Source organism: Oncorhynchus mykiss, chromosome 5, assembly GCF_057628025.1.
Source record: "Oncorhynchus mykiss isolate SJ-2025 chromosome 5, ASM5762802v1, whole genome shotgun sequence".
NCBI lineage: Eukaryota > Metazoa > Chordata > Actinopteri > Salmoniformes > Salmonidae > Oncorhynchus > Oncorhynchus mykiss.
In genome coordinates, this window is record NC_143026.1 from 75379005 (window position 1) to 75396216 (window position 17212).

General features: G+C 42.1%; 1 protein-coding gene across 3 annotated transcripts; it reads left to right on the top strand.

The window, feature by feature from the left end:
* Window positions 1–1403: 1403 nt before the first annotated feature.
* On the top strand, window positions 1404–13364 carry anapc4 (anaphase promoting complex subunit 4). 3 transcript variants are annotated; one of them, XM_021604292.3, is made up of 29 exons: window positions 1404–1519; window positions 2189–2305; window positions 2421–2526; window positions 2727–2859; window positions 2949–3023; window positions 3198–3224; window positions 3331–3375; window positions 3476–3560; window positions 3647–3754; window positions 3874–3957; window positions 4108–4194; window positions 6589–6653; window positions 6916–6958; window positions 7050–7126; window positions 7288–7388; window positions 7612–7663; window positions 7815–7870; window positions 8006–8052; window positions 8171–8227; window positions 8320–8376; window positions 8473–8566; window positions 8778–8875; window positions 11217–11278; window positions 11372–11410; window positions 11526–11627; window positions 11770–11850; window positions 12048–12215; window positions 12521–12644; window positions 12811–13364. In XM_021604292.3, the coding sequence occupies exons 2-29, from the start codon at window positions 2198–2200 to the stop codon at window positions 13024–13026; spliced, it is 2397 nt and encodes a 798-aa protein (XP_021459967.3). In that variant the 5' UTR covers window positions 1404–1519; window positions 2189–2197; the 3' UTR covers window positions 13027–13364. The 3 variants fall into 3 exon arrangements, with proteins under 3 accessions (XP_021459967.3, XP_021459965.3, XP_021459966.3); XM_021604290.3 differs by having other exon boundaries at window positions 1410–1927; XM_021604291.3 differs by having other exon boundaries at window positions 1410–1594.
* Window positions 13365–17212: the final 3848 nt, after the last annotated feature.

The window sequence follows — 17212 nt, forward strand, 5'->3', positions numbered from 1 at the left end:
CAGCCTTGAAACACTCTCTGGCCTCTCTCGCAGGCTGTGTCTCAATGATACCTCGGAATTGTATACCCTGAGTGACTGGTAGTAACCCAGTTCTATGCTTGAGCTCGATTTATCCACTTCGCTTGGAAAAGTTGATGGCTGACGCATCTCATGGTTGGGTTAAAAGGGCACAGACACATTCTGACTCTGCAGCCTCACTTGGTCTATTTGTGGGCCGATGTCGCAGACGGTTGATCCTAACAGCGCAGAGCTATTCCAGTTCTCCAACTGTCTACTGATTACAGTTAAGTGCTAGTGACAGGGCAGGGAGGAATGTCCATTGGACTGCTCTTTCAAACCATCAACCCCCCTCACACACACACACTGCCAAGCAACTGACCCCAACAACACTTTACCATTGACTATCCTTCAGCACTGACCCTTCATTCACTGCCCCAGAACCAACCCCCCACTCATCTTCCCTAAAGCCCAATGCACTCACACTATCCAACTCATATATGGAAATAGCTCAAGTGTGCCTCGTTGAGGGTATCATTTAAAAATAACTGCATTAATTGGTGGTGACTTCGAATAGCCTCGCTCATGTTCTGAAAAGAATAGAAACTGAGCTTTTCAAATCTGATCATCCTTTCAGCTAGAGTTGACAGACCTTACATCCTGTCAGTTAACACATATTGCCATTTATCACTTATTTCAGATTTCTCCTTATTTTTATATATATCTATTTTTTACCTCACCCATTAAATGATTAACTTCTAGACCAGGGGTGAAGAAAGAAAACATACAACCTTCCGAATATGTGAGCCCTTTAAATCGGGCCCCCGTAGGTTGAGTAAAACTATTTTATATTTTGAATTAAAAAACACTAATGGCCACTTTACAATGTCTTAAACTAGATATAAAGTATGTTGAAGTTATAATTGACCTACACGTTTTAAATAACTGTCCTTTTTCTGGCCCGCAAATAGCTTTTTACGAACAAATTGGTCTGTGCGGCCCTCCACTCAATTTTTTTTATCCCGATGTGACACTCAAGCCCAAATTATTTGCCACCCCTGTACTAAACTCTAGGTGGGTTGGTGTCCCAATCATCCAAGAGGCCACAATCCCCATCCACAAAATGGCCAGACATGAGCTCCAAAGTATTGGAACGGTGACACATTTTTGGTTGTCTTGTCTCAGAACGTTTGGTTTTGAAATTATGCGATGACTATGATGTTAAATTGCAGACTGTCAGCTTACATTTTAGGGTATTTTCATCCATATCAGGTGAACCTTTTTAGAGATTGTCCTCTATCTATCTCTATGTAGTTGCCTGATCAGTGAGCCAGATAGGGAGAAGCGATCTTTGCATTGCAGCAGCACAGTAGTTCAGTTTGTCCTTTCTTGGTCCCCGTTGCGTCAATTTCATTGGCTATTCAGACTTGAACATGATTGCGTAAGACTTTATTCAGTGGCGCTGGCCGTGGCGAAAATGGGGCTAGCTAGTTAGATCACACTAACAGCATCCTGCAAAGAAGTAAACATAAGCGTATTGTTTATTTCTAGTTTCAAAGTAACAGTAACATAGTTGGTCCTCAGACATCCCAGTACAGTAAGATACCACGTTTGCACTAACGTTAGATAGTATAGCATGCAAGCTAGCTAGCTAGCTAACTGAAATGTGTCTTGTATTTTTATTTTGCATCGGATAGGACAGGGGTGTATTCATTATGATAACTAACCCATTTCATTTGTGCTAATTGCGCATATGCGAAAGTGTTTGGTGAACGAGGTTATCTGTGGTGTATTCATTAGTTGCAACGGAAACAGTTTACTCCAAACGAAAAATATTTTCAACGAAAACGAGAGTTTATTGGACAGCTGCAGCTAGGTCCCATCACCGTTCCGTTTGGTTACGGAAACACGAATAATGAATACACCACAGGTAATCTTTTTCACCAAAGACTTCCGCATATGCACAATTAGCACAGATGAAATTGATGAGTTATCATAATATTTGCAATTAGTCTGGGTACAAGGTTATTGGATAGGTGTCACTGCCTGCCTGGTCTGGGCTATTATAGATGATTTAGATTATTCCCAAACTCACTCAGCCACTGTCAATTTAGCTACTTCTTCACTGACAAGTATAGCAAAACTGACTGCTACTTATTCCCTTGTTAATGCTTCTGTGTTCTATTTTCAGCCCACAAAAATGCCTGCATTTCGTCAAGTGGGGGAGAAGCAGCTCCCCAACCCTGTTCTGTGTATGGCATGGTCTCCAAAGAGGGATCTTATTGCCCTCGCTAACACTGCTGGCGAGGTAGGGAAAGAAACACACCCCCATATGTTTCATACCCAGATTAATGCCAGATCGCATTTGCTTATATTGGGAGTAATTTCATTAATCTCTGTGTCAATTGATGTTTGTGTTGTAGCTGCTACTGCATCGCCTTGCCAATTTCCAGCGTGTTTGGAGCTTGCCACCCAATGAGAATACGGGAAAGGAGATCACTGCGCTTGCTTGGAGACCTGATGGCAAAAGTAAGAGATGGCAAGAGATGGACCTGATTATCTTAAATTACTAATCACATTGGAAGTATTGCATAGTTACGTTACTTTACCACTGTTACAACAATAAACCTTCGTACACATATATACAACATATTTACTACAACACAGTGTGTCAGCCTCTGCATTTGTTTCACTGCCTATCTAATGTATGTCCTCTGTGCTGTGTTCAGTCCTGGCCTTTAGCCTTGGGGACACTAAACTGGTGGTGCTGTGTGATGCAGAGAAGGCAGAGATCCTTCACTTGTTTCCATTGGAGAACCCTGTGTCCTGCATGCACTGGATGGAGGTGCTAGAGGAGAGCAGGTCTGTAGAGGGGATGTGTGGCTACACTAGACTTCTATTTGAATGTGTGTGTGAACTGCATAGTCAAATATAAACCGCCTGTCTTTCAGCGTCCTCAACTCATTCTACACCTCTGAAGATGAGTCAAACCTTTTTCTTCCCAAGTTGCCAACTCTTCCCAAGAGGTAAACATTTCTGTATAAGGTCACTGACAACACATCAGCCATTTGACATTTATTCAAGTAAAATACATTTAGGAAAACTCTTGGTTCTTGTGTTAAACAGTACAGCATTTTGCTTGTTTTGCACCATCTGCCCCCCCCACCCACCCTTTAAAGGAATGTTTTGTTTATTCTTAGCTACAGTACTACTTCAAAGATATTCAGGTATGTTTATATATCTTCAGCAACAATGATTCATTTAAATGATATTGCAGACAATCTGTCTGCATTAGAATACATGTTTTTTCATAACCAACTCTCTGTCTCGTAGTGAGGAGAAGTCAGACGAGATCCTGAACCTGTTAGGAGAAGTGAGGTGTGTGCTGAAGGTTTCACATGCTTTATTACTGAACATTTTGTTAACGCACAATCTCATGTACACATACAAATACTTCCACATCGTCAATTGTCTGCAGACTAAACATCCTGGTTCTTGGTGGAGGTTCCGGCTTTGTGGAGCTGTATGCCTATGGGATGTATAAGATTGCCACTTTACCGGGGGTAAGATTGCACTCACACTTATGCACGGGTTCAGTCACCCACTCTCTGCAGTGACTATGATGTAACCAGCAGATTCTTTTCGTCAGGTTCCTGGGACGTGTAGCAGCCTGTGTCTGTCCAGTGACCTGAAGTCCCTGTCTATCATCACAGAAATCAGGTCAGCTGACAATGACCCAGAGATCTGCTACATCCAGGTAATCCGTTATGCTCACATTTAAGTGAAATGAAGCATGTTTCTTACCCATCTTGACCGTCATCTTCTATATTCTTCGTTTATTTGAGGTCTTTCACTGTGTATTGTTGTCTCATCCAGCTCGACACAGGGCTGCTGTCCGACTGTCTCCCTGAGGTCACCAGGATGGCACGCAAGTTCACCCACATCTCCACTCTACTGCAGGTCAGTGGCCTCCTTTATGTAACTAATATGACTAGAAGTCTCCTCATAGTTCATATTTCCATGGTGATATTTGAGGGCATTCATCAGACCAGTCTGGCCATTGGTCTTTCTCTCTCCAACTTATTCTGTCTCTCTGTATCGTTCCTTCAGTACCTGCGTCTCTCTCTCACCTGTATGTGTGAGGCTTGGGAGGATATCCTCATGCAGATGGACCTTCGGCTCACTAAGTTCGTTCAGGTCAGTGGTCACTGTTTAGGGCCCGGTTTCCCAAAAGCATCTTAAGGCTTAGTTCATTGTTAGAATCTCCGAGCCGTTCCCCAATACCATCGTTACTAAAGTTGCACTTGAAAAGGCTTGTTAATTAACGGCTGCCTCAGACCACTTGTGGGAACAGCTAAGTGCGTCATTAGATTTTTTTTATTTTTGCTTTTTCTGCGTAACTTTATACAGAGAAGATCTCCACTAAATACAAAATCAAGATGTTTAGCTGTCGGTTCTGTTTATCGGCAGTAACTTTAGAATGAATGTGAACACAAATACAAAGTTGCCAATATTTTTGCAATTGTTATAAACAAGCGAAGCATATAAAGATGTTTCAAATGAAAGCCGAGATGACTGAATTAAAAGACGTATAGCATAGGCTATAGCCCTATATACAGTTGAAGTCGGATGTTTACATACACCTTAGCCAACTACATTTTAACTCAGTTTTTCACAATTTCTGACATTTAATTCTAGTAGAAATTCCCTGTCTTAGGTCAGTTAGGATCACCACTTTATTTTAAGAATGTGAAATGTCAGAATAATAGTGTAGAGCATTGCCTTTAAATTGTTTAACTTGGGTCAAACGTTTTGGGTAGCCGTCCACAAGCCTCCCACAATAAGTTGGGTGAATTTTGGCCCATTCTGACAGGGCTGGTGTAACTGAGTCAGGTTTGTAGGTCTCCTTGCTCGCACACACTTGTTCAGTTCTGCCCACACATTTTCTATAGGATTGAGGTCAGGGCTTTGTGATGGCCACTCCAATACCTTTACTTTGTTGTCCTTAAGCCATTTTGCCACAACTTTGGAAGTATGCTTGGGGTCATTGTCCATTTGTAAGACCCATTTGTGATCAAGCTTTAACTTCCTGACTGATGGCTTGAGATGTTGCTTCAATATATCCTCTAAATTTTCCTACCTCATGATGCCATCTATTTTGTGAAGTGCACCAGTCCTTTCTGCAGCAAAGCACCCCCAGAACATGATGCTGCCACCCCCGTGCTTCACGGTTGGGATGGTGTTCTTTGGCTTGCAAGACTCCCCTTTTTCCTCCAAACGTAATGATGGTCATTATGGCCAAACAGTTCAATTTTTTGTTCGATTTCTTCAAAAGGTACGATCTTTGTCCCCATGTGCAGTTGCAAACCGTAGTCTGGCTTTTTTATTGGTGGTTTTGGAGCAGTGGTTTCTTCCTTGCTGAGTGGCCTTTCAGGTTATGTCGATATAGGACTTGTTTTACTGTGGATATAGATACTTTTGTATCTGTTTCCTCCAGCATCTTCACAATGTCCTTTGCTGTTGTTCTGGGATTGATTTGCACTTTTCGCAGCAATGTACATTCATCTCTAGGAGACAGAACGCGTCTCCTTCCTGAGCGGCATGACTGCTACGTGGTCCCATGGTGTTGATAATTGCGTACTATTGTTTGTACAGATGAACGTGTTACATTCAGGCGTTTGGAAATTGCTCCCAAGGATGAAGCAGACTTGTGGAGGTCTTGGCTGATTTCTTTCAAATTATGTCAATTAGCCTATCAGAAGCTTCTAAAGCCATGACATAGTTTTCTAGAATTTTCCAAGCTGTTTAAAGGCACAGTCAACTTACTGTATGTAAACTTCTGATCCACTGGGATTGTGATACAGTGAGTTATAAGTGAAATATAAGTATATGTATATAAGTGAAATAATCTGTCTGTAAACAATTGTTGGAAAAATTACTTGTGTCATGCACAAAGTAGATGTCCTAACCGACTTGCTAAAACTATAGTTGTTAACAAGAAATTTGTGGAGTGGTTGAAAACCGATTTTTAATTACTTACATAAGTGTATGTAAACTTACGACTTCAACTGTATGTCAATAATATAGAAATACATTTCATTCAATCATTCTATTTTGCTAATTGTAGGCTACTGTCTGTCATTTTTGCCTCAATATATTTCATGATGTGTAACGTGTGCCTTGATGTGCCAAAGATTTAGTGCATTATTATTATAGGGTAAACTTTAGAATAAGCCTCCCCAATATTTGTAGCCATAGGTCATAATATATAATAGGAGCTGAACCGTCGTCAGTATTATGGAATCATTTTAATGTTAAGGAAATATTTAAAAGGGGGAACGCTGATCCCAGAGCAGCGCTGCCTTTCTTTAGATCATATCAGTATCGACACATGCCTCAACGACTCACTTAGCATGGTAATGCGTTTCCCGAAAGACATCTTCGGCCGTTGTAGGAAAGATGCATCATGTAAAACATTCGTAAGCCTAAGTTCTATCAGGAAACCGGGCCCCGTTCAGTCTGCCTCCAGCCCGTTTTCCAATAATGACATCACACCTAAAAGACATGATCTGAACCAATTCCTATTTTTAGGAGAAGAACACCAGCACACAAGTCCAGGATGAGTTTCTGGAGCTTCTACTATGGGGACAGTCGAGGTGAGAACCGTTACTGTGATCCAATGACCCTTGTACGCTACCACGTCCTCCACAACATGCTTTCTAATAAGTAATAGTGCATGTAGTTGTGAGCACTAATGCAAAAACATGTTCAACAGGCCTTTCATTTGAGATGTAGTACTTCAAAGTGTCCTGTAGGTGGCACTACAGGACATCATAAACATCATCTGACATGGAAAATAATGATATAGAGATGTTAAAAGTTTTTGTTTATTTAACCGAATTCTCTATTTTTGACCAGCCCTGAACTACAGGCTCTCCTAATGAATCAGCTGACCGTCAAGGTGAGCTGAATAATAAAGTTGTTCGAAGATTGATTGTGTGTGGTCATTTTGTAGCTTTCTAAGATTGATGTAATTTGTTTGTGTTTCATAGGGGCTGAAGAAGTTGGGCCAGTCTATAGAAACCTCTTACTCCAGCATTCAGAAGCTGGTGATCAGCCACCTGCAGAGGTAGCAACTCAACTGACATGAATAATTATCTCTTCACTTATCGTGACCCATAATGCCCTTTTTTGGGACCATACAATGCAAATGTCAAGAAATTGCATCATGATTGGTATCACAATCTTTACTACCAATCCTCATCCCTTCTTTTCCTCTCCTCTCTCCAGTGGTTCAGAGGCTCTGTTGTACCACCTCAGTGAGGTGAAGGGGATGTCTCTATGGAAACAGAAGTTCCAGCCTCTAGGCCTGGACTCAGCAGCTATAGAAGGTACAGTGCTTAGATCCTGCATAAACCATGACTGTGATATCTTGAGTGATAAATACCAGATTAAAGTGGATGTAATTGTGCAATTAATTTGTCTGTGATGAGATCAGGGCTGACACGCATTAGTAATTTGCATGACTGGAACATTTGTTCAAAATTAGTTTTCTTAGCTGCTCGTGGGATTTTATCAAATGAAAGTTATGTGAATATTTCTGTTTTGTTATAGATGCCATTACAGCTGTTGGTTCATTCACTTTAAAAGCCAACGAACTTCTACAGTGAGTTTTCATGCTTATTGATATGCTATTAGATTAGTATTTTGTTATTTTAATAACACTATCACTCATTTTAAATGGAGTCGACTTTAACCCTGGTGTTTGTTAAACCTCTCCCTCTCATCTCTTTCCTCACTGTCTGTCTCTTACTCAGAGTGATTGACAAGAGCATGAAGAACTTCAAAGCCTTTTTCCGGTGGCTGTATGTAGGTAAGACCTCACCTTTTTTGGGAGCTTGAGATAGATATATACCACCTTTTAGCGACTGATGGAACATTTGAGTATATTTAAAATATCATTGATTATTAAATGCAAGTGTTTTAATACATATTTTCTTTCCTGCAGCTATGCTAAGAATGTCAGAGGAACACGTCCCTCCAGAACTCAATAAGGTGAGATTCAGGTTGTGAATGTGAGACAGGAAGTGTTGATCAAAGTAGTCATAAATGCTTCCATGTGTATTATTTTCTCATCCATTGGTATAATGCCAATCAATCCCATTGACCTCAGATGACCCAGAAGGACATTGCCTTTGTGGCGGACTTCCTGTCTGAGCACTTCAGTGAGGTAAGATATATGTTGGATAAATAGAATAGCACTTAATTTCCACAGCTTTTCACAAACTAGCCGATGACATGCCCTCTCCTCTGCTCGGACAGAACGAAGAGCTGTTTGACCGGAAAGGGAAGTACTTTAATGTGGAGCGGGTCGGTCAGGTGAGGGACAAGCCTTGTCTGTCTGTGTGTATATTTTAGTATGTGTGTGTGATCAGTGTACAATGACACACTTTTTGTCCTTTTTTGTTGTTGCAGTACCTGAAGGATGAGGATGAGGATCTAGTGTCTCCGCCCAACACCAAGGGGAACCAATGGCTGAAGTTTCTGCAGGAGAGCACGCACTTGAAAGGTGAACTATAACCTTTATCTCAGAAGAGACAACTATGCAGGAAGTGCCTAGTTAAATAAAGGTCAAATATATATATATTTAAATAACGTGTGTGGTTATCCATCATGTTGTAATTAGATGGCGGAGGATTGGTTTGCCATTGTATTTCTCTATTGTTGTGACTGACTGCCTTACTGAACTGACATTGTACCTGATTGATTGGTTTATCCAGAGAGCCCGTTGCTCTTCCCTTCCTACTCTCAGAAGTCCCTACACTTTGTGAAGAGGATGATGGAGGGGGTGATTGAGTTGTGTCTACAGAAACCTGCTGTAAGTCTAAAACACATACACAGTGAAACCCAATTTCATTTGCCTTTAGTACTGAAGTGTACACTACTTAATTTGGTCCCTGGCATAAGAAGTACATTGCCAAAGTTTTTCTTACAAATAAGAAAGTAATTTGGCCCACACTGCCCGTGTGAAATTTGGCTCAGAATCTGCTGAGTCATGCAGTCATAAGCCTTCTGCCAGGATTTCCAGGCAGATATAAATCTGACTAACTCTCCGCACCAGAGTTTTCATATTGCATTCTATCCCTCTCTCCCACCTCTGTCTCCAACACTTTTAGTTACCTTGTCCATCACTTCTCTATCCTCCTTCCCAACTTTTCTTTTGTTTTCCGGTGGTAATTGGATTTCACTGCAGTAACAAGCTATACATCGCCACCACAGGAGGTTGGTGGCACCTTAATTGGGGAGGACCTGCTCGTGGTAATGACTGAAGCAGAATAAGTGCGATGGTACCAGTTGAAGTCGGAGGTTTACATACACCTTAGCCAAATACATTTAAACTCAGTTTTTCACAATTCCTGACATTTAATCCTAGTAAAAATTCTCTGTCTTAGGTCAGTTAGGATCACCACTTTATTTTAATAATGTGAAATGTCAGAATAATAGTAAAGAGTGATTTATTTCAGATTTAATTTCTTTCATCACATTCCCATTTGGTCGGAAGTTTACATACACTCAATTAGTATTTGGTAGCATTGCCTTTAAATTGTTAACTTGGGTCAAATGTTTAGGGTAGCCTTCCACAACCTTCCCACAATAAGTTGGGTGAATTTTGGCCCATTCCTCATGACAGGGCTGGTGTAACTGAGTTAGGTTTGTAGGCCTCCTTGCTCGCACACACTTTTTCAGTTCTGCCCACACATTTTCTATAGGATTTAGGTCAGGGCTTTGTGATGGCCACTCCAATTCCTTTACTTTGTTGTCCTTAAGCCATTTTGCCACAACTTTGGAAGTATGCTTGGGGTCATTGTCCATTTGTAAGACCCATTTGTGACCAAGCTTTAACTTCCTGACTGATGTCTTGAGATGTTGCTTCAATATATCCACATAATTTTCCTACCTCATGATGCCATCTATTTTGTGAAGTGCACCAGTCACTCCTGCAGAAAAGCACCCCCACAACATGATGCTGACACCCCGTGCTTCACAGTTGGGATGGTGTTCTTCGGCTTGCAAGACTCCCCCTTTTTCCTCCAAACATAATGATGGTCATTATGTCAAACAGTTCTATTTTTGTTTAATCAGACCAGAGGACATTTCTCCAAAAAGTATGATCTTTGTCCCCATGTGCAGTTGCAAACCGTAGTCTGTCTTTTTTATGGCGGTTTTGGAGCAGTGGCATCTTCCTTGCTGAGCGTCCTTTCAGGTTATGTCGATATAGGACTTGTTTTACTGTGGATGTAGATACTTTTGTACCTGTTTCCTCCAGCATCTTCACAAGGTCCTTTGCTGTTGCTCTGGGATTGATTTGCACTTTTCGCAACAAAGTATATTAATCTCTAGGAGACAGAACGCGTCTCCTTCCTGAGCGGTATGACGGCTGCGTGGTCCCATAGTGTTGATACTTGTATACTATTGTTTGTACAGATGAACGTGGTACCTTCAGGTGTTTGGAAATTACTCCCAAGGATGAACCAGACTTGTGGAGGTCACGGCTGATTTCTTTTGATTTTCCTATGATGTCAAGCAAAGAGGCAATGAGTCTGAAGGTAGGCCTTGAAATACATCCACAGGCACACCTCCAATTGACTCAAATGATGTCAATTAGCCTATCAGAAGCTTCTAAAACTATTACATAATTTTCTGGAATTTTCCAAGCTGTTTAAAGGCTCAGTCAACTTAGTGTATGTAAACTTCTGACCCACTGGAATTGTGATACAGTGAATCATAAGTGAAATAATCTGTCTGTAAACAATTGTTGGAAAATTTACTTGTGTCAAGCACAAAGTAGATGTCCGAACTGACTTGCCAAAACTATAGTTTTTTATCAAGAAATGTGTGGAGTGGTTGAAAAACGAGTTTTAATGACTTCAACAACTGTACATTAAACTCATAGTTTCCAGGTATTTTGATGCCGTTCTATTTGCTCTGTTCCGGCCATTATTATGATCCGTTCTCCCCTCAGCGCCTCCTGGGATCGCCACATACCCAAGGAACACTGTTTGCATGTTGCAGGTTCATGAAACGGTTATCTTTCTAATTGAATCATTTTTCCATGACTAGACAGCAGAGTTGAGAGATTACATGAATCCAAACGAAGGCATATGAATTTGAGTCGAGTCGTGACACTAGTTGTGGTGATACTGATTTGTTCTCTGTAGGAGGTCATTGGAAAGTCTGTGAAACAGGCTGTTTGTCTGCCCCTCTACACTGTTCCAGAGAGGTAAGGACACATTCATCTACTCTTCACAATACCACAAATTATTCAATAAAATAGTTATGTTTATTTGTTTCATTTTATTGTTTGTCTTTGCAGCTCAGAAAACACTCCAAGGCTTTTTGAACTTCCATCATTGTAAGTAACAAAAAAACACAAACACTCTATTCATAATGTTAATGTAGATAATGTATATTCCCAAGGTTGTTATTGTGTTAACATTGATGCACATTTTTTTTTTATTGATGACCAGGTACAATGATAAGAAGACCAATATGCACTATGGAGTGTTCTGCATGCCAGAGATTTCACCCTGCAAGCTTTATCTACTGCGGAAGTTTACTGACCCATTCAGGTACAATACAACACTGCGCCCTATTTTAATCTGGTTCAATCCAGATTTGCTTTGTCGTTTATCCCCAAATAGCCCAATGTTTATGACTGAGCATGTGCTTTTTTTGTTTGTCTGATTGTTTATCTTTTTATGTCTGTCACAGGCCTGTTCCCAATGGTCTCATGGCGATAGATCTGAGTAATGTTCTCAGTCACAGTATTGATGATGCTGCTGCAGGGGCCAGGTGAGTGCCTCTTGTCTTCCTCTCTTTCCTAGAATCCACTCAATTACCTCAACCTCTACTATACAGGCAAATGATGGGCTCATACATTGCATATTACTTTGCTCTTATGATGATCTGCAATGGATTCCCTGTGCGTTTCTATTAGTGATAATAATTGTTATGCAACAAAAAAAAACATGGTTCTATGTCTGTTTCAGTTCTGACTGTGTGTACAGTTGCCAGGATGCTCGTTTCTATGATGATGAGACATTGACAGTGGTGCTGCGAGCATCAGAAGAGGAGAACAGGGGGCGTGTCCTTGCCCAGCTCCCTCTTGGCTCTGCCCTCAGCTGTGAGGAGGAGTTCAACTGGGACCCCAGTCTTAGGTGTGTGTGATTGAAACACCTGTCTCCCCAACATGCAAACCTAGTCCTATATTCCTAAACCTAAATAGTGATCTACTCGTAACTATAACCTACAACTCACCTTAAACCCTCAATTATGATCTACCTGATTACAAGCTGCCCCTCAAGACTTGCACCTCCAGTGCAAGTAAACATCAACTATAACCCTAACCTGTAATTCACCTGTTCTAAGCTAGAGATTTACTGTAGGTATTTGCTATGTGTCTACTTTAATTATCTCCACTGTAGTAGTCACCATGGGTCACCTGTGGTATCTGTATTCTCAGGTTGGACCAGCAGAGCGGCGCCATCCCTGTCAAGGGGCTGGTCCTAGAGAACCAGTGGAGAGACTTGGAGAACATGAAGGCCCAGTATGTGGCTGTGAATGGGATCCGGAAAGTGGCATGTGTGGTAAGACAATGGAAAGGGGATTCCCTTACTAAGGTTTTATCTGGCTTCACTAAGCAGCTATGCACTTCAATGACCATATATTGAACACCAAAACAGTTTGGTCTAACAGTGGTTGAGAAATAGTTCAGAATCTCTGTCTGATGTCCCTCTGTCTTTTCTCCCTCAGCTGAGCTCTAACCTGCGGCACGTCCGTGTGTATGAGATGGACGTGGAAGATGAGGAGGATGAAGAGCGGCCTGAGTCGCAGAACGCCAGCTCAGACCAGGACGGCCTGGAGGAGACGCCGGCCATCCGGGGGGAGGCGGAGGGAGGAGAGACGGAGGGAGGGGGACAAAGGGCTAAGGAGCAACTAGAGTCTGGGGAAGCACTGGAGCTCTCATAGCAACACCTTGGCCACGTTCAGTTGACAAATGTTCTTGAACGTTGCAGATAGAAATTCCATGAATAGAGCTGATATGATTCCTTATTCTAGATTTGTAGCCTATGAATCCTTATTCTACATATGTAGTCTGTTTCTTCTACATAGGCTATTTCTATCTGAACGTTCTAAAAAGTTGCGTCCTGCTGAACGCGCACCTTATCTAGGCCAGAATAACAATTTAACACCCCCACCCTGTACTTTTGCAGTAATCATAATTAATGCCACCATTGCAAAACCGACGCCCCCTCCCAGCACTTTTATCCCTGACAAAGTAAGAAATAAATGTTTTGATAAGAAAACAGACTTCTGGTTTATGTTTTCATGTGGTTGTTCCCTATGTCTGTAAGGCAAGTGTAGATAGATAATGTAACATGAATCTGATACTCACAGATAAGAGTCAATAATTCTGTTTTGATCAACCAATGCTTCAGTCATAACTGTAATATTTTAAGATGAGATTAACACACATTCCTAGAATACAGTACAGACTGCATTGGGAGGTACTACAGTCGGGGCCAAAAGTTTTTTGAAAATGACACAAATATTCATTTCCACCAAGTTGCTACCTCAGTTTGTATGATGGCAATTTGCATATACTCCAGAATGTTATGAAGAGTGATCAGATGAATTGCAATTAATTGCAAAGTCCTTCTTTGCCATGCAAATAAACTGAATCCCCCAAAAAATATTTCCACTGCATTTCAGCCCTGTCACAAAAGGACCAGCTGTCAGTGATTCTCTCGTTAACACAGGTGTGAGTGTTGACAAGGACAAGGCTGGAGATCACTCTGTCATGCTGATTGAGTTCGAATAACAGACTGGAAGCTTCAAAAGGAGGGTGGTGCTTGGAATCATTGTTCTTCCTCTGTCAACCATGGTTACCTGCGAGGAAACAAGTGCCTTCATCATTGCTTTGCACAAAAAGGGCTTCACAGGCAAGGATATTGCTGCCAGTAATATTGCACCTAAATCAACCATTTATCGGATCATCAAGAACTTCAAGGAGAGCGGTTCAATTGTTGTGAAGAAGGCTTCAGGGAGCCCAATAAAGTCCAGCAAGCGCCAGGACCGTCTCCTAAAGTTTATTTAGCTGTGGGATCGGGTCACCACCAGCACAGAGCTTGCTCAGGAATGGCAGCAGGCAGGTGTGAGTGCATCTGCATGCACAGTGAGGCGAAGGCTTTTGGAGGATGACCTGGTGTCAAGAAGGGCAGCAATGAAGCCACTTCTCTCCAGGAAAAACATCAGGGACAGACTGATATTCTGCAAAAGGTACAGGGATTGGACTGCTGAGAACTGGGGTAAAGTCATTTTCTCTGATGAATCCCCTTTCCGGATGCCCCAAACAATCGGAAAAAAGCTTGTCCGGAGAAGACCAGTTGAGCTCTACCATCAGTGGTGTCATGCCAACAGTAAAGCATCCTGAGACCATTCATGTTTGGGGTTGCTTCTCAGCCAAGGAAGTGAGCTCACTCACAGTTTTGCCTAAGAACACAGCCATGAATAAAGAATGGTACCAACACATCCTCCGAGAGCAACTTCTCCCAACCATCCAGGAACAGTTTGGTGACGAACAATGCCTTTTTCCAGCATGATGGAGCACCTTGCCATAAGGCAAAAGTGATAACTAAGTGGCTCGGGGGAAAAAACATCGATATTTTGGGTCCATGGCCAGGAAACTCCCCAGACCTTAATCCCATTGAGAACTTGTGGTCAATCCTTGAGAGGCAGGTGGACAAACAAAACCCCACAAATTCTGACAAACTCCAAGCATTGGTTATGTAACAATGGGCTGCCATCAGTCAGGGTGTGGTCCAGAAGTTAATTGACAGCATGCCAGGGCGGATTGCAGAGGTCTTGAAAAAGAAGAGTCAACACTGCAAAATTGACTCTTTGCATGAACTTCATGTAATTGTCAATAAAAGCCTTTGACACTTATGAAATGCTTGTAATTATACTTCAGTATTCCATAGTAACATCTGACAAAAATACCTAAAGACACCGAAGCAGCAAACTTTGTGAAAATTAATATTTGTGTCATTCTCAAAATGTATGGCCACGACTGTAGACTAGACCACACCTATCTATGTGGGCAAAGTTCAATTTAGTCCATTCTTCTTCTGTGGGGTTTATCAGTGGTTGGCATCCAACGTTATGGTGCATTACCGCCACCTACTGTATTGGAGTGTGGGCCAGAGACGGAGAAACTAAATCCTACCTGCCAGCTCCGTTGCTCTTAAAGAAGATAACATATTTGACACTATATCTGATGATGTTGTACTCAACATACTCTTTAAACTAATTTCCTGTATCCCCTTCTTCCTCATACTAGATCTCAGCCTCTATCTTTCCCTCTGATACTGCCCACACGGTATCAAATCACACTTTCCTGTTGGATGCTTTCCTATCACATTTAAGGTCTTATTCAACTGGCGGTGTCCCACCCTTAATCTTGTAAAAAATAGCCTCTTCTGTCCCTTGCCGTCCTCCCCAAATTTCCTCTGTACTTGAAATAAAAGCATGCCCTTAGTATCTCTATTCCACTGCTCCTTCCATCTCCGCACCATCACTGTCCATGTCAGGCTTTTTGCCTCTGCCTTGCTCATTGAAACTACAACATCAACATCCCCTCTACTAAGTGCTTGTTTAGCCAGTACATCAACTTCCTTGTTCCCCTCCACATGGGCTGGGGCCCAAGTAAATGTTATCTGTATACCCATCTGTCTAATCCTGCCATGAGTTTGTAGCACCTCAAGCAGGTCTTGTCTGCTACGTGACCTAAAGGATTGGAGACTCATCAACACTGCACATGGATCAGAGCAAATAACTACTCTGTCTGGCTTCACTTCCTCCACCCACTGCAAGGCCAACAGTATGGCCATCAGCTCTGCTGTATATACAGCCAGATGATCTGTAATAGGTTTATTTATTTATTAAAAGTAATGGGGTGATTGTAGCCTAATCGAGTGATGTAACTGGGGAGGAAATCAAATGTTATTTGTCACATGCGCCGAATACAACAGGTACAACCTTACTGTGAATTGCTTACTTATAAGCCCTTAATTAACCAGCAACACAGTTTTAAGAAAATAGAGTTAAGAAAATAATGACTAAATAAATAAAGTAACAAGGCTATATGCAGGGGGTACCAAGTCAGTTTTTCCCCCCTTTATATAGCTAGGCAAGTCAGTTAAGAACAAATTATTATTTACAATGACAGCCTACCCTGGATGACACTGGGCCAATTGTGCCCTGCGTGACTCCCAATCACAGTCGGATGTGATACAGCCTGGAATCGAACCAGGGACTGCCTCTTTTGCACTGAGATGCAGTGCCTTAGACCTCTGCACCACTTGGGAACCAAAGGGGTACAGGTTAGTTGAGGTAATTTGTACATGTCGGTAGGGGTATAGTGACTATGCATAGATAATACACAGCGAGTAGCAGCAGTGTATAAACAAGGGAAGTGAGGGTTTGTCAATGCAAATAGTCCGGGTAGCCATTTGATTAATTGTTCAGCAGTCTTATGACTTGGGGGTAGAAGGTGTTAAGGAGCCTTTTGGACCTAGACTTGGTGCTCCGGTACCGCTTGCCATACAGTAGCAGAGAGAACAGTCTATGACTTGGGTGACTGGAGTTTTTGACAATATTTTGGGCCTGACACCGCCTAGTATTTAGGTCCTGGATGGCAGGAAGTTTGGTCCCAGTGATGTACTGGGCTGTAAGCACTACCCTCTGTAGCTCCTTACGGCAGTTGCCATACCAGGTGGTGATGCAACCGGTCAGGATGCTCTCGATGGTGCATCTGCAGAGCTTTTTCAGGATCTGGGGACCCATGCCAAGTCTTTTCAGTCTCCTGGGGGGAGTGCACTCTTCACAACTTTTTTGGTATGTTTGGACCATGATAGTTTGTTTGTGATGTGGACACCAAGGAACTTGAAAGTCTCGTTCTGCGCTCTTTTCCTGTAGTCCATGATCATCTCCTTTGTCTTGCTCACGTTGAGGGAGAGATTGTTGTTCTGGCACCATACTGCCAGGTCTCTGACATCCTCCCTATAGGCTGTCTCATCATTGTTGATGATCAGGCCTACATGTCGTCAGCAAACTTAATGATGGTGTTGGAGTCGTGCTTGGCCGCACAGTCGTG

What these genes read in the sequence shown, in the direction of transcription:
- anapc4 (XM_021604290.3), top strand. An exon ending in TTGCCAACTCTTCCCAAGAG is followed by an intron (nt 3,024 to 3,197) that starts GTAAACATTTCT and finishes GTTTATTCTTAG; the next exon opens with CTACAGTACTACTTCAAAGA. An exon ending in ACTACTTCAAAGATATTCAG is followed by an intron (nt 3,225 to 3,330) that starts GTATGTTTATAT and finishes TCTGTCTCGTAG; the next exon opens with TGAGGAGAAGTCAGACGAGA.